Source organism: Bacillus rossius, chromosome 1, assembly GCF_032445375.1.
Source record: "Bacillus rossius redtenbacheri isolate Brsri chromosome 1, Brsri_v3, whole genome shotgun sequence".
Classification (NCBI taxonomy): domain Eukaryota; kingdom Metazoa; phylum Arthropoda; class Insecta; order Phasmatodea; family Bacillidae; genus Bacillus; species Bacillus rossius.
The window spans coordinates 338,486,148-338,511,063 of NC_086330.1; the positions used below are offsets into that span (position 1 = coordinate 338,486,148).

The 24,916-nt window shown below is 34.4% G+C and overlaps 1 protein-coding gene across 2 annotated transcripts in view; it reads left to right on the top strand.

The window, feature by feature from the left end:
• The window catches only part of LOC134528112 (anillin-like), a 66,467-nt gene extending 47,484 nt beyond the window's left edge, over positions 1-18,983 (top strand). For both annotated transcript variants that reach the window (XM_063361391.1, XM_063361390.1), the window contains exons 15-20: positions 147-317; positions 2,122-2,363; positions 3,286-3,465; positions 12,068-12,262; positions 16,243-16,415; positions 18,149-18,983. In XM_063361391.1, the coding sequence (XP_063217461.1) occupies positions 147-317; positions 2,122-2,363; positions 3,286-3,465; positions 12,068-12,262; positions 16,243-16,415; positions 18,149-18,254 (1,067 nt within the window). In that variant the 3' untranslated portion in view covers positions 18,255-18,983. The remainder of the gene's footprint in view (positions 1-146; positions 318-2,121; positions 2,364-3,285; positions 3,466-12,067; positions 12,263-16,242; positions 16,416-18,148) is intronic.
• The last annotated feature ends 5,933 nt before the right edge of the window (positions 18,984-24,916 follow it).

The following is a 24,916-nucleotide window of genomic DNA, read 5'->3' on the forward strand; positions in this document are numbered from 1 at the left end:
TGTGTTGATTATTTAGTAGAGTCTTTATTGCATTTGTTTCACATGTGTTTTATTGTAGGCATAAATGTGATAACTGTTACATTGCATTGTAAAATGACACTTAATGCAATGTTTTGGGAGTTTCTTATATTTGTGGCCTGTTGCAGCACACAAGAGGCAAGCATTGCTAAATGAGATACAACGTCTGAAAATTGAAGGCACCTTGAAACCAAAAACTGGTTCGCATGACAATGAAGAACTTTTTGACAAAGGCAATCTCACAGTTTCCCACGTTACTCTTCCACTGAAGAGGGACTACTTGCGTCAGATGGCAGCAGGTTCGTAAAGGAATTTTGGGTAGCTCTGCAGATTGTTTCAGGAAGCATGCGATGCAACAGTAGTAATGACTAGGGATGATATTATATGATGAATTGTGATAAAACTGAAATAACACTGAAAAGCATGTCAAAACACTGCATAACACCAAGATGCAAGTTACATCATGGAATTAAGTAGTATTTAACCAAAACTTAATTCAAATTTAAAAAAAATTCTTTTAATGTTTGAAATTTAAGGATTGTCGTTATTTCCGGGGGGAAAGAAAATTGTACCATAATTGCTGGGGTCAGAAAAATGAAAATAATTTTTTTTATTGTGCATCTCTTATTGAATCAATTTTAAACCACAAATGCTCACTAATTTATTGTTACTGTTCTTAATGTATCTGTTCTAGATCAATTTATTAAAAATGACTTTACCATAAAACTGCAGCACATAAATTTTACCCCTATTTTGGTGAAGTACATATGTATTACAAAACAGTTTTATAAAAACTAAATTTTCTGTTTTAAAAATAAAATTGGCCCAAAAATAAAACCATAAAATATTGTTTCTATGTATGACATAAAAACTCAAGGTACTGTTCATATTGATTAATTATTAATGGGCAAAATACCTCACAGATTTAAATCAAAGCTCTGTTTCCCTGGATTTAGACTTAATAATATACAATTACATGTAATCTCCATTAAGTTACAATGTTCCGAATGCATTTTGTTGAAGTGCAAACAAACTTTGGCATGTGGTTCTAATTTTTGACTTGTGTATGGGGAGGAGGTGTGCATTTGGTTTTTATAAATGGAAGCTGGAGTATGGTTTAGCTTTTACAGTAAGCCTACTGTTATAACAACACTAAGCGCAATAAAAAAAATTATTTAAAAAAATTTTAAAATTGGATTAGTACAGCAAAAATTATTTTTAAGGACTTATGTGTAAAACAGTTATCCTGCTAAATTGGAAAATGAAAATTGGCATGAAGTTTCCCGCCTGAGTGACAGACCTATCATTCCGGCCAGGCTGAAGAATACGTGAGGTGAGATGAGGTGGGTTACGGAGCAGCGACGGAAAATATTTGTTGGGGAAATGGCAGTACCCAGAGAAAACCCACAGTCCACTGCAACGTTCAAAACGTTTCCACCTACTGAGAAATTTGGGTTTGACCCCGCCAGCAATCAAACCCGATATTGCCGTGTTTGTAGGCGAGTAATCTGACCACTGAACCACCGTGTTTAGTAATGCAAAAAAAAAAAATTGTATTATTGCCATATTTGCCTGTGCAAATACTAGTTTTTGTATGCGAAACGAACATAAAATAAAATGTTTAAAATTTGTGTGAAGTCAAATCCAAATTGCAAAGATAGTTCTAGGCGAAGTTCTATTATTTTATAAAATACAGGATTGAAATTGAAAAAAGAAAAAAAGAGTTGAATGTTTGAAATGATTTACTAATGATTGATCTCTGTGTATAACACAATTCAAAATTTAAAAAAAAAACCATGCTTAATACCAATATTAAGCATTAATAAAAGAAAAACGGAGTGCCTTATTTATTCAAGCAAAACATGTACAACACAAAAAAACTCATATTTTCATGAGCAAATCTTATGCTTCCAATTTTTTTTTTAAAGCCTTGAAACAGACGCGAAGCTTCATGTCGGACGCGAAGCTTTCGCGTCGCAACCGAAGTTTCAGATTTCCCGGCGAAGTCAGATTGTTAAAGAGAGTGTGTGATTGATCGCCCAGGCCTGCTGATTTGCAAACGCGCGCGTGTTTGACCTGCTCGGTGGCTGGTTGGTGCTGCAGACAACACGTGCCACCACTACGTGTGCCTGCTGCGGTGCCAGGAGCAGGTGCTGGCCACCCAGGTGCTGGCCGCCTGCCCGGAGAACCTCCTGACCGGCTCGTCCGCGCTGGTGTTCCCGGGACAGCTGCGCATGGAGGGGCTGTACGGGGACTTCAAGGCCAGGCTGGAGGTGTACACCATGCAGACGCCCAAGGAGATCCTCCCGCACAACGTCAAGTACCACATTCACAAGGACAGGAAGGTGCGTGCCGGCAGTGTCCAGGGGGGGGGGGGGGGGGTCAGTTCTTGGAAATAACCCTGTGATAGTGTTATTTATTAGGGGCGGGGGCCACCCACATTGTGAACTTTTTTTTTTTTTTTTACCCTTTCAGTCTATTTGACCACTGTAGTGGACATAATGGTCAAAGTGTACACTGTAGTGGCTATGAGATGGATGTTAAATAAATCTCTAGCAATTTCAGCTTTTGATTTTTTTTATCTATTGTCAACTTTTTTTTGATAATTTTAGTTTTTATACTAACAGTTTCACTTTTAAAATTCATAGCACTTTTCGTAGTACGACAGGTAAGCCATAGAACACACAATGTTGGACACTGCACGAGAATATTTGCAGTCTGCGTCTCTAGTTACAATTTGGCATTGATGCCCGAAAATGGTGGACGATTCATATCTCCAGTCAGTTTAAACCTACTAAGATTTTAATTACATGACAAAATTACAAAAAAAAAAGTTTAGTTGATGTATCAAACATGAAAATTATATTTAAAGAAATGATGAATTGTGACTGAAAGGGTTAAATGTGTGTTAGTGTGCAGTCATATGCACCATAAAATTGCATTAGCAAGATTCTGTTGAATATAAAACGAAATGGACAGTGTAGGGCGAACTAGTCCAGTTGTGTGAATGGTGAATTTTTTTTTCTCTTTCCAGAAATTGCAAAATAATTAAATTATTATTATTTTTTTTTTTAAAGGGCAGGAAAACTTGAAATTTTGGTCTGGGAGAAGTCGGAAATTTTATTACATATGTGTGTAGGTACTATGTAATCTGTATCAGTAAGATTCAGCAACTAATCCTTAAATACTGTTGTATGATTGTGGTCATTTTACCTCTGTACCCAAGTGTTTGTGTGTGTCGTGTTAACCAGCTGTGTTTTTTTTTAGGATTGTGGGAAGTTGCGCCTTACTCCAAAAAAATTGATGAAGCAGGATTCCAAGCTCTTTATGCCTGTCGTGCAGTCACCTGCTGGGCCTTCAGCAGTGCGCACGTCAAATTTTCAAATGACCGGCTTCGTCGTGTTTTCTTTGCGCGAAATAAAACGCACTCACTTTACCCTGAATAAGGTAATTCTTGCCTTCGTTACATTACGGTATGTTGTACTAATATGTAATGTTAAGTGTTCTTGCATGTTCATGCTGGTCATAAAATTAACATAAAAGTATGGTTTTGGATATGATATTCTGAGAACCTTACAATGGGAAAACTCTTAAAATGGGGACTGGCTTTGTTTGTTCTGACACTATCAGAAGTATCTATGTACAGACTTGCCAACCTTTACATTTTTTCGTAAAATGTACGAAAATCACGTCCGTTTTACGATTGTACGAGGATGTCTGCATTTTTTACTAATTTTAAGTACGAGACATTTATTAAAATATGTATTTTCCGTCTGCCTTAAATGCTTTATTGTATGGTTTGTGAAAGCTGTTGCCATGTGTTTTTTCTGTGGAAACGAGTGCGGTAATTGAGTTATATTATTGGTCGAAGGCCAGCGAACCACGTAATTTGTTGTTCGATTGTATATCTTTCCTTATTAGCCGCCTGAGTTACATTGATGCGCTTACAACCAATCACGAACCAGTTTAAATATCATTTTTAGTTTGGCAAGATGATGTCGTGCATAATCATATGTTGTGATTCTTCAGTTAAAGTTGAGCCAATTTTGATTTTGTTTATTACAGGTTAGGAAACAAATTTATTGCATGTTTTTAATAAAAACGTGTTATATGGACAATTAACGGAAGTGGAATCAAGTGAAGAATAAAATGCCCCCGAAACGTGATATGCATTATTCTCAGGCATTTCGTGATAAATACATGCGGGATTTTCCGTGTATTCTTAAATCTAGCAAGGGAACACAGTTCACATTTTTTTCAGTGTGTAGATGCGACATCAAAATTGGGCACGGCGGAAGATATGACATCAATCTCCACGTGAACTGTTCAAAACATCTCGCAAATGTTAAAAGTGTCGCAGTCATTTCAAAGGTTAGTGATTAGTTAGCTAAAAATAACACCACAGACAATGCTGTAATACGTGCAGAATGTATGTTTACAAACTTTTTGGTTGAACATAATATTCCTTTAAATGTTTCGGATCACGCCGGACCGTTATTCAGAAAAATGTTTTCAAATTCTGAAGTAGAAAAAAAATTTGGTTGCGCAAGAACAAAGTCGACGGCTATCATGAAAGAAATGGCAACAGATGCAACTATAAAATTGTTTGTAATTTACAAACTGTGGCATTTTCAGTCGCGACCGACGGCAGCAATGACTCTGAATCCAAATTATATCCACTAGTAGTAACATTTTGTGATGCAAGTTTGAAAATGATATTGTCAAGGTTGCTTTCATTACCAGTACTCCAGGGAGATTCTACCGAAAGTTAACTGATATCAGTGTATATTATAACAAAGGTACACTCTGTTGATTTGTAGGGTACCACAAGGAACGATGTTTTTTCTTTGATGTGATACTAAGCAAAAATGTTTCCATAATGGTAAATAATGAGAATTATTGTTGGTCTGCAATGTTAATGTATGTTAGAACGATTACATAATTTAGATTACTAGAAAAAATGTGATATCATGAAAGTTTATTAATTTTTCAATTGCCGCGAGCAGTTTACGCGTGTAATATTATTTTTAGGGATGGGACGAATCCACATTTTGGTCGAATCCGAATCCTTGTTCGAATCCTCAGTGTTTGTCATCGAATCTCGAATCCCGAATCCCAGTCCCACACTAAACTTCCCATGTTATTAAAAAAAACATATGTATTTATAAAATTATAAAATAAGTGCATAGTGTATACACCTGATATAAAATAGAGACAAATAACCTCAAAAACCACACACGTAAGTTTGCATCTGTCCAATTCTCTGTTAAATTAATCCTTCCTATGTTTTCAATAAAATACGTTTGTATAACAGACACCATTTAAAAAAAGTTACATTTTTTCTGCAATGTTATATTATTGAAGGTTGGAAATGATCAAGTAGTTATACTAATTGACAAAATGCAGCGTAGTTTATCTTATGTTTGTGCTATTTCCGTTACCTGTATAATATAGTTTAGGTATACAATTTTCTAGAGCTGGACGAACCTCAGTTCTCTGGTTTCGAGCCGAGCCGAGCCGAGCCGAACCTCATACAGAAATAATTGTTTTGAATTAAAATGAACCAATGACCAGCATTTTGGTCTTTAACTGAGTGGTGAGAAAGAAAGGTTCTCCAGCCGTATGTAAAATTAAAACATTATATAGCTTAGCTTATATATATACCAACTTTTAATTCATGAAGAAGTTACATCTAAATTTCAAAAAGACTATCTTCCTTTTTCAGTGTACACTAACCTTCATTAAAAAAAAAATTATTATAAAGATGACGAACATTCAGCATAAGGCCACATAACATATTTTTGTGGTAGACATAACCTAACATTTTTAATAAGTAAAACTTTTTAATAGGACATCAAAAAAAAGGCGAATGTGAATTAAGTTACCTATCTACATTACAAAACCCGCTGACTGCAGTTGCTGTTTTCTTGGAAGAATGCTGCTCGTCAGAAGAAACTTTAGACTTTCTTTTTTTTGGGTGGTTCTGGGTCATCCGGATCGTCATTATCTTTTCTCCATTTGGAAAACTTAAACGACGTTAGCCTGCTCATCGCAAATCACCTCTAGAACAATAATATTGTAAACGTAACGTAAAAAGTGTGGTTATAGAAATTTGCGTCGGAAAAAAGAAAACACGAGAAATAATGATGGCTGCCGCGACTACGCTAGTCAACTTAGTACCGTACTGTAAAATTTACTGGACCAGTACTTTTAATACACAAGATTAAATTAATACTTTCATTACCTGACTGTTATAACCAAAAAGGCCAAAGAAAATAAATACATCCCAGTAATTTAAAATACGTACCTAATTTACGTAATCATTTCCTACCGCATTTGTCTTGTGTTAACTTGATCACGTTAGTTTTGCCGAAATACGAGAGTTCTCGTACATGCGCTTTAGTTTAACGCATGGGGTACGCAATCTTTGGTGATTGTACAACACTTCTCGTACACGCACTATAGTTAAAGGTATAGTATACAATACGTTTGGCATTTGTACGATAGTTTATTTTACGTAGTACGACAAATGCATACAAAATTCTCTAAAGTAAACAAAAAACAAAGCGCGCCTATATGAAAAAATGCTATGCGAGTTATGCGACGATTAATAATTTTTTTTTTAATTTTGTCTGCGCTTGAAACTGTTGAGGCGACGATTATGCGATAAAAGTCGGAATATTACAAGCAATAGAATTTTGTTGAGCTGTTTTGTGAATGGTCTCAAATGGGGGTTAGAAAATTAGAAAAACGTATTTTTTTTTTAACGAACGTTCGGTTTTTCTAATATATAAGAGGTTTCGAACTGAACCGAACGTAAGGGTTCGGTTCGGTTCGAAATTTTCAAACTTCGCCCAGCACTACAATTTTCAATTACTACCTAAAACTCTTAAAAACCCACCTCGAATCCCACCTCGAATCCCACCTCGAATCCCACCTCGGATCCTACGAATCCTCGAATCCATAGGATTCGGTATATTCGACGAATCCAAGATTCGAAAATCCCATCCCTAATTATTTTTTATGTATTTTACTAATTGAGGTTTTCAAAAGTTGGCAAGTCTGTATGTACAGTAAAACCTTTTTGTTGCGACCCCATTTATTGCGACCACCTCTCTATTACAACCCGATTTCGAGGAACTGTGAAAAAATTGCTGAAAATCCAAAGAAAATCTGACAGAAAATAAGTTTCTTGTGGTGAGTAGCGTGTTACTGCGTTTCTCTTGCCGAGTTGCCGTAGGCAGCACATATCTAAAAATATAGTTTAAAAAACTAAAGAAACATGCTTTTAAAGATTATCAAACTAAAAAGTAAAAAATAATTTTAAAATTTAATTTATGACAATAGTATATAAGCAATACTAGTATAAATGAGAAAAAATCTTGAGGCGCTTTGTGCCATATTTTTTGTATATTATGCGCCCCATGCTTTTTTCTCATTTATACTAGTATTGCTTATATACTATTGTCATAAATTAAATATAAATATTATTTTTTACTTTTTAGTTTGATAATCTTTAAAAGCATGTTTCTTTAGTTTTTTAAACTATATTTATTTTTAACTTTTTAGTTTGATATTCTTTAAAAGCATGTTTTTTTAGTTTTTTAAACTATATTTATTTTTAACTTTTTAGTTTGATATTCTTTAAAAGCATGTTTTTTTAGTTTTTTAAACTATATTTATGTATAATTATCATAGGTAAATGAGTTACCGACACTACCTATTACCATCTGAGATAACTATTTGGAGTTGCAACGTCACAAAGAAATGGTAAAGTCTCTCCGAATCATTTACAGTTAGATATGGATATAATCTTAGAATTTACCGGAAAAATTTTTTTTTTTCGACGTGGCCGGGAGTAGAACCCACGATCACTGAATCCGAAAGCTGACGTCACAGAAGTCGCGCGCCCTAGACCGCTCGGCTAACGAACGTAATGAAATGGCAAATGGGTGGGACATTTTACAGTGATAAGCCACTCACTCTTAGTCGAAAGAGTTACAGACTGACAGACAAACAAACATACAGGTGAAGCTAATATAAAGCATGTAAAAATAGATACCACTTCCTGTCGACCGCTGTCAGCGCTTGACAACCCCCATACCACGAATCACGTTATCTGCTTCATTTTAACGAGAGTAAAAATATATTAAAACTGTCAGCAAATTGATAAAAGCTTTATGTGTCCGCAAAACAGGGCACAACACTGGCCCGCCAGTTGTTTTCATTTAAAACGTGGCTAAAGAACTTGTATGGATCAGGCTGAAAACATTTGGCAATACGTGTAGGTTATAAGAAATCTTATGAATTGAGATGTTATGTTTTTCGAGTAGATATACACAGCGAAGACTGGATGCACGCCCGCCTGCCTCGACTTGTTTTAACTGCCGCAGCGATGTTTATTTTGACAGCTCAAGCGATTATCTTTTCCCGTGGGTTGATAGAAATAGGTTGCTTCACCCAGCATAAAAAAAAAAAAAGCTACGCGACTTATTCCCCACGCAGGAAACACACTGGCTGCTGTCTGTCTCCCCCGCATTTATCTTTCTTCTAACATTCCACATCTCGCCTCTCGCGCGAGCAATAACGAAGCGACCACGCATTGGGCCGTTTTATGCTTTTTTTGGTGACAGCAGCTTGATTTTATTTGGTATATTCCTTTTCATAGGACCCTTTCTATTAAAATACATTTATATTTAATTTTGGAAGCTTGTAAATTCCTTGCCAGAGATGACTGAAGTCGAACTAGGTGTGAAAAGTGACATATTTTGACATACCTTTTTTTTGGGCGTGTTTGGAGAGGAGGGAGGGGTCCGAAAATATTTACAACGATCTTACCTCTCCTTGCAGCTTTAGTACCCCATTCATAATAGCCAAATTTTACGGGAGAAGAGAGGGTGAAAAGAGCATTTTCTCACTGAAGGTTTTTCAAAGGGGAGCGAAGTTGGGGTGTTATAAGGGAGGACACTAGATGGTTTGTGTCTGGGAGGGATGAGCTAGCCTTGAAGAATGTGAACGAGGGGAGGGAGGGGTGAGCTTATGTGTCATGAAACCGTTGCCGCCAACCAGCCGGGCGATCTTCGTGTGCACCCACTCGCGTTTCAGAATCTACAGCTGCCATATTTTTAAAGGAAATGTCCCATTATTTTTTTTGTTTTTCTTACATAAACATTATTGGAAGTATTAAAGCCGACACAAAAATACGCTGTGTGTTAAAATTAACAGATTTTAATGATATTTCATTTTGTTTTTATTTATTTTTTTTCTTTTTTCTTTTCTGATTTTCACATTTTGGTCAAAATGTCTAATTTTTTGACGGTTCCCGAGAATGTATTCGTAAAGTCACTGCTTTGTTAAATCCGGGGTTCATGACATCGGGGTTCTAGTGTATTTAACTACGGCAAGCAGAAAACGTACATGTAAACTAAACAGTAAAAATAAACTGTCTTTTGACATATTTTCTTTAGAGGTGGCCTGTAGGGTGATGGACTTGTCATGAAGGTTGACGTGGGTTTAAAGCAAAGCCGTCTAGCATTGTGAGTGACAGCATCCTGCCATTGTACTGCTGGTTTCTTAGGGAGTAGCGGTTTGCGAAGGGGGGGGGGGGGGGTTGAAATCAACTGAAAATTTAGGAAACCATCTATTACGACCCCCCCCCCCCCCCTCTATTACGACCCTATTCCTGGGAACCGTGAGGGGTCGTTACAGAGAGGTTTGACTGTAAATTGTATTTGTATTTGTAATGCAATCCAGTTAACGTGAACACTTTTAAGAATAAAATACAGTAACCGAACGATGCCATTGTTTTTGGTTTCAGCAGATTGTAGGCCATAACAATGGCATCTTTGGTTTCAAAATTTGGCTTTGTTAAAGCATATAATTTATAATTTAATAGAATGCCTGAAGTTAGTAGTCACTCTGTGGGCTGCTACAAATTATTTCCCCTTTGAATTTGACATTTATAATTGAACTAGCATAACCTGCCAGTCGTTGGCTTGCCAGTGTTTATTTATTTACCTCTATATATAAAATTATGGTTTGTATGTAATCTAGTATTTAAGAATACATAATTAGGAAAAATAAAGGTTACTCATATTGATAATATTCTATTATTTAGGTATATTGGTATAAATTGATGATATATTACATACTACTTTTTTATTAATAATTTACCTGAATGAACAATATTTTTGACTTTTCCAATGGCTATGTAATCAAACTAACGTAAAATAATTTAAATTAATAGTAATATTTAGTAAACTGCAAGTAAATGAACAATATTTTGGAAAATATTCTCAGTGTCAAATTTTCATTTATTGAACAGTTTTGGAGTTTGTCATATAAAAAGTATATACCAACACACACACATACATATACATTTTTGGGAATGATTACAACTATAATAGTATTGTTAGACACCATGTTACAGGCTTTGTAAATCACTGTGTGTCTACCTTAAATAAAGCAAATTTTCAATATCAAAAGACAAAATGGTTATGGTACACTGTCAAACACAATGTGGCTTCTTTTGGTTTGTATCCTTCCCCCTTGAATCCAAATAATTAGTCAATTGGAATAGGTATAAGGTGAGGTGTATGTTCCCAAGTTGAATTTTTTGCAATTTGTGCAGTTGTTAAATTATGTTATCCAAATTTTTATTTTAGTTAGAATGCACTATAGTATTTTAGGCTAAAGTGCTGTAATAAATAACTCTTGCATTCTTAACCTTGTGGCATAGCAGGCCAGTTTTACAGAAACATTTTTAAGAGGCAATGATTTTCAGTAATGCAGTATATCAGCTAATTATATAGTTGAAGGTCATAATGCCCCAGTTTAGTAGTGTTTATTTCATTTGTAGATGTTTTGTATTGTTTTAAGGAATATTTGAGCATTTTATTTCTGAAAGCAGTTTAGGCCCTTATTTATACTTCTTTTAAGTCTAATGACTAATTTTTTGTGGGCATAGAATTGGGTTCGCTGTGTATTGTTTCATAACATGTACTTTTTTTTATATAATATTTATAAAGAAAGAAAGGCAGATGTGATGCCAAAATGATATTAATATTTGTAACATCCTGTGATAGAGATAGACACATGGTAGCCCAGAACCATGAGAAAGACTTCAAGTTCATTGTAATAGTTTTAAGCAAAATGTTTATAGCCAATGAATGGGAAGGTGGTTTTTTCAGGGAAGTCCCCAGTTTATTTTGTGTGTTTTGGTACTATGCTTTGTTTGGTTAGTCATCGTTTGGATGCTGCCATGTGAGGTGACACAGGCTGGTGGCTTACAAATGAATGATTTTGATGTGAGACATTTCATGTGTCGGTCCGGGCTGTGCTGTTTCCAACATTCTTTCAGATGTTATTACCATTTGGAATTTTTTGGCCAAATATGGCAGCATAGGCCTAAAAGGCTTTAGTGTGTCTTCGTTTTCACCCAAGAACAATGTCATTCTTGAACTTTACTGTGAGTTCAGGCAACTGCAGGATATTAATAATTTTTAAAAATTTCATTTTAAAAAAAAGTAACTGAAAAGTTGGTAAGTTGTTTCTGAGAAATGAACTGTTTTGGTGAGGTTAGAAAGTTTTGTTGGGACCTGTCATGAAATGTTGTGTACAAAAGAATAAATGAACAAGACTTAATTTTCAATTTCTATTTAATTTCGCAAAAACATTGATAATCCTAATTTTCGTGCAATTTTGATATTCGACTCAATTTGCAAAATCAGTTTACCAGTGTAAAATATATGTTTAATTTAGATCATGGCTAGCTGGAGGCCATGAATTTTTACACCCTGATGAAACATCTATGTGAATAATGATGAAGTATTAGTGTTAAGGAGCACATCAAGACTACAGTGTGAAATCTTATTAGAAACATTAAAAAAATTTTTTTTTGTGTACAGTCCTTTATGACCCTGCTGTCATAGAAAGTGTCGACTTTGCTAGAATTTGAGCTATGTGTAGTTTTTGTTTTTTCTGTGTAATGTCAAACTAATTAATGATCTTAAATTATTCTCTTCAACTTTTCTTTGTCTTTCTTCATCAGGTGACTTTCTCATCACCTCTCGAAGGTAGTGTGCAAATGCGCCTTAGTTCTGAGCTTACCCTTGACGTCACTGAACGAGGATTCCTGAATTTGTACCAAGACGTGTCTGGTCTGGGTTCACTGCTGCGTCGGTGGTTTGTGTTGAAAGGTTCAAGACTTTCATATTGGAGATATCCAGAAGAGGAGAAGAGTATGGTGAGTAGCAATTTTTAGCTTTAGCAGCTACTCACACTACCCTCTTTTATCGCATAATCGTCCCACCTATATTTTTGGCTGTCAAAATTGGGATAAAAAAACTTCTCGCTTAAACTTTGAATGTTGTTTTTGGTCCCGCTATTAGATGCCGAGCGCTTTGTGTAGGTATCTTTTCCGTATAAAGCAATGTATTTTAAAGTAGAAATCCAATATTTATTCGGACATTACCACTTACTTATTTAATTAACGGAAATAAGAAGTTGTCTGACGTGTATATTTTCTTTTAAAGACGTTTTTAAACGTTATTTCCTTTATCTGATCGTCTGCGTCGCCGTGGTGTATCGCTTATGAACATGTAGCCAGCGCTAGTAGGCATCATTCATGTTTGGTTATGTTGCTTCCCGTATAGAGCTCGCGCACATAGTCGAATATCGATATCTCGCCGATTGCATGCAGCGCGCGCTTTCTGTCGAGTGCCGAGTTAATGGCCAGCATTCTTTCGTGGTAACATACTTTCCATGAACTGGTTTTTTTATGAATAACTTTACCTAACAAAATTTTTTTTTTTCGTATAATCGTCGCACCCCTACTTTTCAAACTTGATTTAGAATAAAATGTGCGATGATTATGGGAGATAACATGGTATTTTTTAAGTTTGTACTTCATAGCAGAGTTTGGTCAGTAGAAAATGTGTAATCTACGTTTATGTTCTACTGCAGAGTATGTTGTGGAGAATGTGAATGTGAGGTAATTCATAATAAAACATTAAGAGTTATGGATTAGAGAACTAAAATACTACCTCAGCGAGATAAAAAAAACCCTGTTAAATGTTTAAAATTTTGTGATTGGTTTGTTGCGTGATATAATGAGGTGAAAGTTGCTCGGTCGTGTCAAGGCGGCCGTTTGCATAGAAAGTCGACTGGAATTTGTTTTCGTGATAAAAAAATGTAACTGTTTAAATGTTTGTGTGTTTTACTATTCTGTACTCATTTATGGAATAGTTTGGTTAAGGTTTACCGCCGTGGTTAAGTATGCATAAATTTTACTCTGTGGAGAACCATTTGACCATTAAGGAAACCCCTCTTGAGAAAAGTTCCTGCATAATAAATTTTAAAAAAACTTGCCCTGGACCTAAAATACGTACATTTTTACTCTTTTAAAAAATTTCCCTGTTAATATGTCTAAATCTCAAAGTATCGTGAAGAACTTCTTAACAGGAATTTTCTGTATAAGTAGAGACTCTGAAAAATGGTGAAGTGCAAAATTCACGCAAAAGAACTAAATTCTGTGGTTTTTAAATTTTTGCACCAAATTTAAACATTTTATGGAAACATGAAGTTTGGTATGAACTACAGCTGTTTCCTTGAGTTGATAGACACCATTTCTAAAAATGTAATGTGGTATGTCATAGATGTGTAACAGAGGAAACACATTTCAATAACCGTGTACTTTTATATCTCAAACATAGTATTTTTTTATACTACAGCGCCAATCAATATTATTTATGAACCCTTCAAACATGAAGCTTTGGTTTTCTACAAGCTCTTTATGCTGTGTGTACAACACAAAAGTTACACATCTTCTATCTATATCTTTAGTTATTTAGGTTAAAAATGGGATGGCTTTGTTTACAAGAGAAGCTAATACACACCTGGTTTTACGTAAATTTTCTTTAATTCCTTTTTGTGATGCAAAAAAATGCTGTCATTTTCCCGGAGAACTTTGAAAAATTCCGTACCCACAATCCTGCTACCAACAATGCATTCTATAACTCTACAAACCTGTTTACTTAATAGTTGAATGGCAAAACAGCACTTTAGGACATGCAAAAATAAACATTCAAGCTAAGCATTAAGTTTTAAAAAAAAAAAACCTTATGTATTTCTTGATTCCCAAGAAACATGTGCTTAAAATTTTGCACTATTTAGCATTATTTTACAAATAAGAAATATCACTGACAGATTTTGTAAAAAAAACCTTGTTTGTAGAATATTGTTTGCTAAATGATTATTTATCATGTCTACATTATCCAAGTATGCAAACAGTTGAAATTTGTTCGCTTAAAAAAAAAAATATGGCATCTGTTTTATTCCCATTAAAAATGCAGCTCCTCTCTTAAGTCATCACTGGATCTGCCCTTGGCACAAATTATTCTTCACAGGAACATAATTTCTTTGCGTGAGCGAGGACTGTGTCAAATACTTAAGAGATGTGTGTTTGCCTGCTTGCCTCTTCGTCCTGACATTCAATCCTTCTACACCCCATTCTTCCCTTTCCCCACCGAGCAGTGGCTGTCCAGAGCACCTTCTGCCTACGTAGTTCAAAGAAACACACCCCTCAGTGCTACGCCATGGGGACATTCTTACCAACGGTAAAAGATTTACACTCTTGCTAAAACTAATACTCCAGTGTACATTTTTAATCAGAACGTATCAAAACCAAAAAAATTATGAGAATTTATACATAACTCGTTTTGTTCCCAAATATGTTTTAAATTTAATTTTAATTAATTTGTTATATCTCTTTTAAAATAGACCAGCATTGAGCTATCCATGGAAATCATCAAAATTTAACTTCATATTTGATATTTTAAAATAAATTTTGTACATTTTTTTTTTTAGGTTGGACAATTGATTTGTACACTCGTTATTTGAACTATACTTAAGATTAAATTTTCTCATTTTATTGGTGGTTCTGCAAGAAAAGACGTTTGCAAGGATATAACTCAGTACTATTCTACAGACAATGTCTTTGGCCTGCCTGCAATTTTCAAACAAGTCAAGTTTTATTTACACCTTTTCTTAGAATATCCACTGGCCTGGTTCTCCATTTCAGGTATTTTAAGACACCCATCAATTTGTAAAACAATTTAGAATTTATTTATTACTACATTATTTTCTTTATTTATGCAACAAAATATTCTACAATTCTATGCATAATTATTTATCGCTGGTTTATAGTGCAATATTGTCTTATTGAGCACAGGAGCACATACAAATAAGTTATAAAACTTAATGTAAATAATAAATGTTGTGCATTCACATGCATGTGTACTTGCACAGGTGCAATTGCATACATGCTTAGGCAGGTTTGTGTGTGACTATACATTTATATTGCTTTCTATACATCCATCAGTTATAAGATTTACCCTATAAATATTAATTGTTCTGTTAACAAGATGTATGAATAAGTTACGTGTATACTAATACATGTGTGTATGATTTTAGAGACTAACCGCCTTCACTTTAAACATGTTGCACACAGCAAATATATGTACAGTAGAGCACCCCTCAACCGGAATCATCGGGGGGGGGGGGGGGGGTCTATTCCGGTTATGGGAAAATTCCGGTTAAGTGGAGTTGCGGTAGGGCCGGCCTCCCGGCCGGTTGAATGACCTTCATTCAAGCAAGCTGGAAGGCACGTGTTTCTTATCACTGGGTGGGTGCGTGCGTGTGGAAAGAGGAAGAAACAGAGAGGTCATGGGAGGTATTAGGACTACAGCTGCGGTGTTGTGTTACTTCGGTGTTGACGTGCAAGTGATTCACACTTCCTGGAGAGTGTATAGTCACTGCCACGCACAGTTTACATTTTACATACACAAGAATAACACTTCATGCATCTCATCGACGCAATGTGCGGGAAAGACTGGCTATAATTAGCTCTCTGACAGACGTGTAATTAGCTCTCTGACAGACGTGCGCGCGTGCGCCTAGAAGGCATGTACAGTCAGGCACAAGCAGAAATGCCTCGTTCCAGTGCGGAAATGTTTTGTAATTTTTGTTTTGTTTTGTAATTTTTTATTATTATTATTATTATTATTATTATTTGAGAATTAGTTCTGGATTTCGGGAGTTCCGTTTGTGGGAATTACGGTTGAGGGGTGCTCTACTGTAGTAGATTTGACGAAATATTGCTTTTGATATTCCTTTTCAGCTGTTTACACTATTCTTTCTGCAGTGCAATGTATGTAATGTTTTTAGGAACCATTAGGCTACATTGATTTAAATGGTTGCATCACGGATCTGATCGGGCTCGTCCCTCGAAGCATATGCACACGTGCTAACACATTCCTCTTGGAAATTCGACGGCCGACTCGGCCAGATGACGTAGACTCCCTGGTGATGACAGTGGAATCATCGCACACTGTCGTCAGGTTGGTGTCTGTTGCTGTAGTTAATTGTGAAAACATTACGTTTCGGCTTTATAATGTTACCTTTATGTTTGGTAGGTCTTCCCAGAATTATGGTAGAGTAATTTGGCTCAATGGGGAAAGGCAACATAAACAACTTGAGGGCAAAAGAAAGCCATTATTTTTCTATAAATTAGAGTTGCACTAATTGTAATTTGGTTGATTATACACATAACCAAAAATTAAATTTAATATTTTCAGCAATAGATTAGAAAAATATACTGGGTGTGATCTGAGGTGCTCATTTATGTGCTGTTAGATTTACCTTTATTAAAAAAAATTACCTTATTTGAAGTATTGGAAATGTCATGTCTCTGTCACAGCCTGAACTTGTTCTATAAGTGTTCTTTGTGAGAAACAAGCTACTACCTTTTGCACACAGCATTTCTGCAAACTGCCTCTTTGTGAAAGTTGAACCAAGTCATGGATATGCTTTGTGGTGTTTTCTTTCAGTTGCACTTCATCTTATACCATTTCTTGATTTTTGTTCAAAACCATTTTATTTTATATTAATCTTTGAGTTACTGCACTTTTCAAAAAAAAGTTCTGCTGACTGTAAACAAGTAGCCTACATAACTAATGACATTCCAATTTGCATGCTTGAATACTCAGACAATAAAGTTAAGGCTTTTGTATTTTATGCTTGTATTTGAACTTGATGTGCATGTTTCATTGTATAGTTGAAAAGTACAGCTTATTTACTACTCTGCAATAAAAGCAAACCATTTTCTAGGCATAATCCTTTGTCTTGTAACTGCATGACACTTGATTAGGTAACTTTTTTTGCTGAAAATTTGGAAGTACTGTGTAAATGTAAGGGTTGAGATGTCAGTGAGGTTCATGTAACAACTTTATGAAATATTAGTGAGCACTGAAACACTAAAAATGAAGTTAAAGCTGAAATCACAAGCATCAGTTATCGCTAGAGATAAGATTTTATGGTTTTATTTTAGGTTCAATTTCGTTTTTAAAACAGAAGAGATTAGTGTTATTGTTTTTATTTTTATATAGGTTTTTTTGTAATACGTAACAAAACAGTGGTAAAATTTATTTGCTGCAATTTTACAATAAAATAATTTGTAATAAATTGCAAATTCTTCTGAAACGGATACAATCAGAACAGTAAAAATATAAATTGGCGAGCATTTGTGGTTTAAAAGTGATTCAATAAGAGATGCACAGTAAAAAAAATTCAATTAATTTTTGCAATCCATGCTCTATTATGGTACAATGTTTTGTCCGGAAATTACATTCCTTGAATTTCAAACACTAAAATTACTGTTTTTGTAATTTGAATTAAGTTTTGGTTAAATGTTACTTAATTCCATGATATAACTTGCATTTCTGTGCTATATGGTGTATTAACTTGCGTTGCGGTGTTATGAGGTGTTTTGAGATGCTTTTCGGTGTTATTTTGGTTTTATCACAATTCATCTTGTCCCTAGTTATTGCACATAATTGCTTTTTAGAAATGTGACACCACAAATCAGTGTAGGAAAGCGAGCATGCTGGTTAGTACAACTCTAGCAGTGCAGATATTAGGTACATTTGCTTATTGAATGTTGGGTGCTTTTGGTGACTGGTGAACATTCACTGACGTGGCCAGGATAGCGACCAGATCAAGTATTTTAAAAATTTTAAAAATTGATAAGGTTGTGCTGAAAGGATCTGTTTGCCAAAGGGTTTTATCTTTGTAGGTACTTCCTCACAGCAGACACGAAGGAAGAGCGTCTGCAGTGGTGTTACCAGCTCAATAAAGCCCTTGCGATGATAAGAGCATGGGGCGCATTGTCCTCACATTAAGTACCTTCTTATTGTTTCAGTTCTCGAGCTCTCTATTTTTGGAATTACTATTGAGTATGTGATAAAAAAATCTGAAATTTAGAAGAGTGCTTAGACAAAAAAATTTATTTTGTAGGATTTATAGTTAAATAACACTTGCATTTTTCATAATATGCATCACATACATTTCTGGTTCTTTTAAGTATGTAGTGTATATGTTGTGTATGATTGCTTTAAATGGAATTACTTCATCACATACTATATTAAGTTGCTTAACCTTTTAAGGTTTACATTTGTTTCCTTAATTATTTTTTATATATAGATTTTCTTACTTTTATGGAAAATTTCTATAATGTATATACAGATTTAGTGTGTGTTATGTTACAACATGTAAATCAAACATAATTGTATGGTGAAAAAATTTCCTGTACAATTAATTTTCATTAATGTTTGTGACATTGCTAGTCATGACTAATTTTTCATGTGGTAAATAATGAATTCATATTTTATTGTTTTATACGTAAGATTGCTCTCTATTTTGATGAATAGGTTGTTAAAGAAATTTTGTGTATCTTTGTTTTTGGTTCAGAATTATTTTTAACTGTTTTGGTTGTTGGATTTAGTCTAGGACCCATGATATAACACAAGCTGCATTGGATCAGTTTTAATTTGTAATGCCTTAATGTTTTTTTAAAGTTTGCCAGTTTAGTGCTATTTGCTGCAATAAATAACTGTTTCCTCGTAATAAAATCAGATTTCTGTTTCATTTATATTTGTGTCAAGTTACAGTTGTTTTTGTATTTGCATTTTATATTTTGTTTAGAATTTTCCGTGTTCGGTGTTGTTCATACCATTGCAATCCATCACTGGCACAGTAAATTTATTCATAATTACTAATTAATTAACTTACAAAGCAAACATTTAAGGCTTAGATATCTTATTTTATCCTTATTTTCCACTTTTAATTTAATATGGAATACAGAAAATAAAAGTTTTTGACCTAATTTTCAAAACGTTGGCTCATTTTGTCATCTCTGTAGGCTCTTTTCTATTATACTAGCATGAGAAAAGAGTCAATGTGAAAATTTGTACATAACATATTTATTTTAAAATAATTTTCATAAAAATTTTTACATTTTTTTTTGTTGTTGTTGTGCACCAATATGAATTGACTAATTAGGTAATTGCAAATATTAACACACTTGTCCCATAATTCCCTTAAGATGCATGTGCCCGTGGCGTAAAATTATTTTGGCTCTTTTGGAGCCACATTTGCACTTGAATCTTTACTACTTTGTTGGAACTGAATTTTTTGACACGTAGAGCTTCCTTATGGGGGGCTTAACATATTAAAGTCTGAGGGGGCAAGATCTGGACTGTAAGGAGGGTGTGGAAGAATCTCCCAGCCAAGTATTTCTGTGCTGTGTGGCTATGCATTGTCGTGAAGCAAAATTACACCTTTGTTCAAAAGTTCACGACGTTTAGTGCAAATTGCCGGCTTTAATTTGTTTTTCAGCATATCAGTGTAATATGGACTGTTGATTGTTCATTTGTCTTCAAGAAAATCACATAAAATAGGGCCTTGTGAGTCCCAGAAAAGTGTAAGCATCACTTTACCAGCAGGTGGCTGGGTCTTGAATTTTTTCCGCGTTGGAGAACTTGTGTGTTTCCACACAAGGCTTTGTCTCTTCAACTCAGGCTTGTAATAGTGAATACGTGTCTCATCGCCCGTTACAATTCTTTCAAAAAAAGCTTTTTTTCTCAGTGGAACATCAAGCATTGAATTGTTTACTGATTTGAAGCCTCGTTTCTTTGTGGGTGTCTGCAAGTTGTCTCGTCTCTCATCTCCTGCAGGTTTTCTTGTGTTGCAGTTTAATTTGAACGATGTTATGGGCAGTTCCAACACTTGCAGACACTTTTGCAGCTATAATTTCAATAGTGATTCTTCTGTTGTCTCGGACTATCGTGTCAATGCGAGATTCAAAGGAGGAAGTGGCAACTTCGACTGGTTGGCCACTTCGCTGCTTTTCACAAATACTTTTGCAGCCACTTTTAAACTTTTCTACCCACTTGTAAATGTTTGAATTTAAACAAATGTTACCATACACTTTTAACATCCTTGCATGGATATCACTACCTTTAACACCTTCCACTACTAAAAATCCAATCACGGCACTTTGTTCTTTCGTGGTGAAATTCTCAATCAGATTTGACTACTTGAACTGACTGATTTATAGGTTATGTTTACAAAATCTTATGGAACAACTGATCAGAAGTCACTGCAAGGATGCCTACTTAAACTTTTAAAGTTTCATTTTTATTTAAAAAAACATTTAAGCTACCGATAAAATTCCAGTGTGTGATCTTGTGTTACTGGGTACATATAGATGTATATAATTTTTAATTATTATATGTTTGTTTTTAGTAGATCTGTGGAAATAGCACCCTTTCACTTAAAATTAGCAGTCCATTAATATTAAATAATTTCTGAATATTTTGTAAACTACAGTTTCTATAGAGTTGTATAAGAAAATTGGGTTACCTTGCAAACTCATTTTCAAGGAAACATTTTTTTAAACACCACCCCCTCCTTCCCAATATTGATCAACTTCATTATTTTGTATCATAAGAATGTGTAGCAATATTTTATTCTAAACCTTCCATAAAAATGTCAAGTGAAAATATTTGAAAGTTAAAATATAGTTGTACAAGTTTCGACGAATGTATGGTGTGAAGGGAATTGTTTTGAAACTATTTTTTGGCTTCTGGGCAGACGTCCTGTCTGTTGTAATTTTTGATATCAGACGGGGTTCAATATTTTTTGTCTCAGTCGTCGAAGCCAATGTCATTGAGGGCCTTGTGGTCTGGTGTCTGTGTTAATATTCGACTAGTTACAACTGTGATGTGATAGACTTCAGCGGCTGGCCATGTTTGGTGAAATGTAATGCCAATTGGGGAACATCTGTTTGCATCAGCGTTAAGCTGGATGAAATGTTATGTGTTTAAGTAAAATAGTTTATGGTTATGACTTAATCTAAACTCATCTTCACTGATCAGTTTGTTAGCATTTTTAAGCTGCCTACATTCATCAGCCAAAGTGCAAAATCATGTTAGCCAATATTGCTGTTATTGGGTGTCACTACGTGTTATCTTTATTATTCATAAAATTAGCACAGTTTTAGCTTTTATGTTAAAGGACATGTACTACTAATTTCAATTCCTTATTACATGTGAAAGATTTATATTATGAATTTAACATTTTTTATATTTCAATGTGTGCATGTTGATTGTAACTTAAGCTGGACTCGATGATCAATCGCGTCCATCATGTTTTCCTGTCATCCATCAATCACATGACCTCAAGCCAATCTGAAGGTCCGAAAAATTCTGTCTGTCCGTCAAAAGCTTTCCAAGCCTTTTCTGATTTACGGACGGATGAAATTATAACCTCCAAAAGGTTCGCAAAGTATTGCCGAAAACCTTTACTATCTTAAAAGGTTTTGAAGTTTATTTGTTTAGATGCTCCATTAAATGTTTCTAACTTATGTTCGAACACATTTTAAAGTTTTATATTTGATACAAAACTTGACTAAGGCATAGAAGTGTAATTATTACGTATGGCAAAACAGAAAATATATAAATTAATAGCAGAGCAAAATAAATTAAGTTAAATGAATTACATATAAGTGCCTACTTTTCATGATCGTCAAATTAGCATGATTAACCTGAACATGGAACCTGTAACAGTATCCCTAGACTTACATCTAAAAGAATGATATAAATTAAATTAATTTATATTAATATGCACCTTCAAAATATATTTTTTTGAAATTACTATTTAAAATGGTGTATCAAAAATTTACATTTACAGAAATGTGATTATAACTAGCCTTTAATTTTAGAGTTGAAAATGCCATGGCTTTTGAATTTGCTAAAAAATTGTGTGGGTTAAAAAAAAGTAATATATCAAAATTTCTTAGAAATAGACTTTACTTTGAAACAGATAATGGCACCAGAAATATTCAAAACTCTTCTCGCAATTCAGTGAATATTCTTACGTTGCACATGAGAAGCCATTTTCTCTTTAAACGGTAGGAACTTGTGGAAAACCTGTCTGAAAATCAGGATCTTGCAAATTACTGACACCGCCGACAGTTTAAAAACAGTCTTCTCTAAACATGACTGGCATCTTCTTACATAGACTCGTTGAAAAGGGATGGCTTTGGTGAGCACTTACTTTCCCACCTCCAGGCACACGCCATGGACCATACCTTGGTCAACATGAAGTTCTTGTCACCGGCTGCACAAACGCGGAACACCGCAAATGTATTCTTCTAGCACCACAGTCGAAGTTCCAGACTCTAATAAACACAAAATTGTGAGTTCTGCTGGCATCGTTAAATTAACGCACTCGTTTGATTTAAAGGTTTTGCACCGCGCTGTGAAGCACGTCCGCGCAACATCATGTCTGCCCAGCCACTCCTTTCCTTTTACGTACTGAAACAGCTGTTTTCTCAGCTCGCTACTTCTCCTCTCCTCCTTCAGGGGTGGCACACTACGTATGAGCACACACATAAAAATATATTTTATGAAAAATACCACATGTGAAAGTCGTAATAACCCATTGAGTAAAATCAGGGGCGTAACAACAGGGGGGGGGAGGGCAATGGTATTTTGCCCCCCCTTCTGAAACCTTGAAGTGGGGGCAAACGGGGGCAAAGAAAGTGCTGTGTTATCAATTTTTACATAATAAAACTGCTTAAATAGCACCATTTTCCACCTAGAAATACAAATTTTCCCGGGGGAGGACCCCCGGACCCCTCGCTTCAATAGGGGGGATTGATGATTCTTTATAAAGACATATTGCCCCCCCCCCCCCCCTTGGAAATTTAGTTGTTGTGCCCCTGAGTAAAATATGAAGACTAAATACCTTATAAAAAGATACAACCTATAATAATACATACTAAAAACTATGTATAAAAATTACTTTAAGCTTCTCTAAGAATCTAGAAGCAATAGGCTCTACCAAGCTTTGCACAAAGTCACCAGCATTACCAACTTAATTTTACTCCACCCAAAAAAAAGTAAAAAAAATATATAAAATTACATAACTTAACCAAACTTAAAATAAATACCAGAGCTATTAAATTCATAAAATTAATATTCTCATTTTAATTTGTTTTATAGAGTTCAGAGTTTTTGAGGTTGCAAATATTTAAAAAATGACATATAGACCTAACACTTCCTTGTCATTCTTAGTACATTATTGCATTGGTTACATTAAAAGAAATAAATTGATATCCAAATAATTACTTTTTTTATATATCCTTGCTTTGTTACAAATCTATGACCTACCATATGACGTGTATTCTAAATCAGTGTTACTCTTGAATGTTTAAAAATGTAAAAAAAAAAGTGTTCTGTGCAGTATACTTGAGGGAAAGTTTAACAGTGTTTTAAATGTCATGTATCAAAAAAAGCTGTGAAAATCGCCGGAAAATGTTAAAAACCATTAACATAAATAGGTTTCGTCGTATTAATGTGGCTGATCACAACAAACTAAACACTTTTTTTTTCTTTGGTTACAATCATCGGCACTTGTAAAATTAAAAAGCACAATTTAAAATTTAAAAAAGAAGTTTATAACTGAGAAGCAGGGCTTCTTAGGTGTCCAGTGTTTTAAAGTTTTGCAACAAATGCAAAGCTTCACAGCATTTGTGAAGCAATCACAATGGAAGCTTCAAATAAAAACAAATAGCAAATATCTTCGCAAAGTCAATAGAATATTAAAAAGAGCTTCAATTTTATTTGCTTAGTCAAAGGTTTGCACAGTACTGCAAAATAGAAAAGTATTTTACAGAGGCTGTGCTTGTTTACAGATGGATGGACGCGACAGATCATTGCGAGTCCACCTTTAACTTACACACTTTATAGATTTAATTAAGTTCTTGTGTACTTACTGTTATTATATTATGACGTGTTTGCGGTTCTAACAACAAAAAAACAATCACATACCAGTAAACAGAAATGAGAAAAATGTAATTTTTATTCACTAAAATTCTAAAACTTCTGATAGTTTTGGTTTTGTATATGAATCAAATAAAATTTTTATTTGCATGAAAATTTGCAGTTCAGAATACTCTCACGTGTTCAGTTTGTTGTGCTTGAATCAGCTGTGTTAAGAAGTTTGCTCGTTAGCAGAACATGTTAATTCTGGATTTTTTTTTTTTTTTTTTTTTTCATTTTCACCAATTACAGCAATTTGTAATTGCCGCTATTGGTGACATTCCAATAACTGTTAATTATGCAGTTTATATGTTCTAAACAATTCAGGAAATATTTTTACTATTTCTGATTTCTTCCATGCACAAATGTTTTATTTATAGCAGCAGTTTATTTAAAACATATTTTATAAAATTGAATCCTACTGTCATTTTTATCTTATCTTTGGAGAAAAAGACTATTCAAATTAAACGTGACTAAAATTATTTATAATAGAACATAAAACAAATTAATTGGGGGGGGGGGGGGGGGGAGGAATCTGCAGACCTATGAATCAGTTTTAAAATTATTAATAAGAAGTTCCAAATATTTATATACCTAACTTGCTTATTATTTTCCATACTATGGTAGGTTATTTTTGTGTAAAAAGCAGCAATTAGAATTTTAAATTCCATCAATTT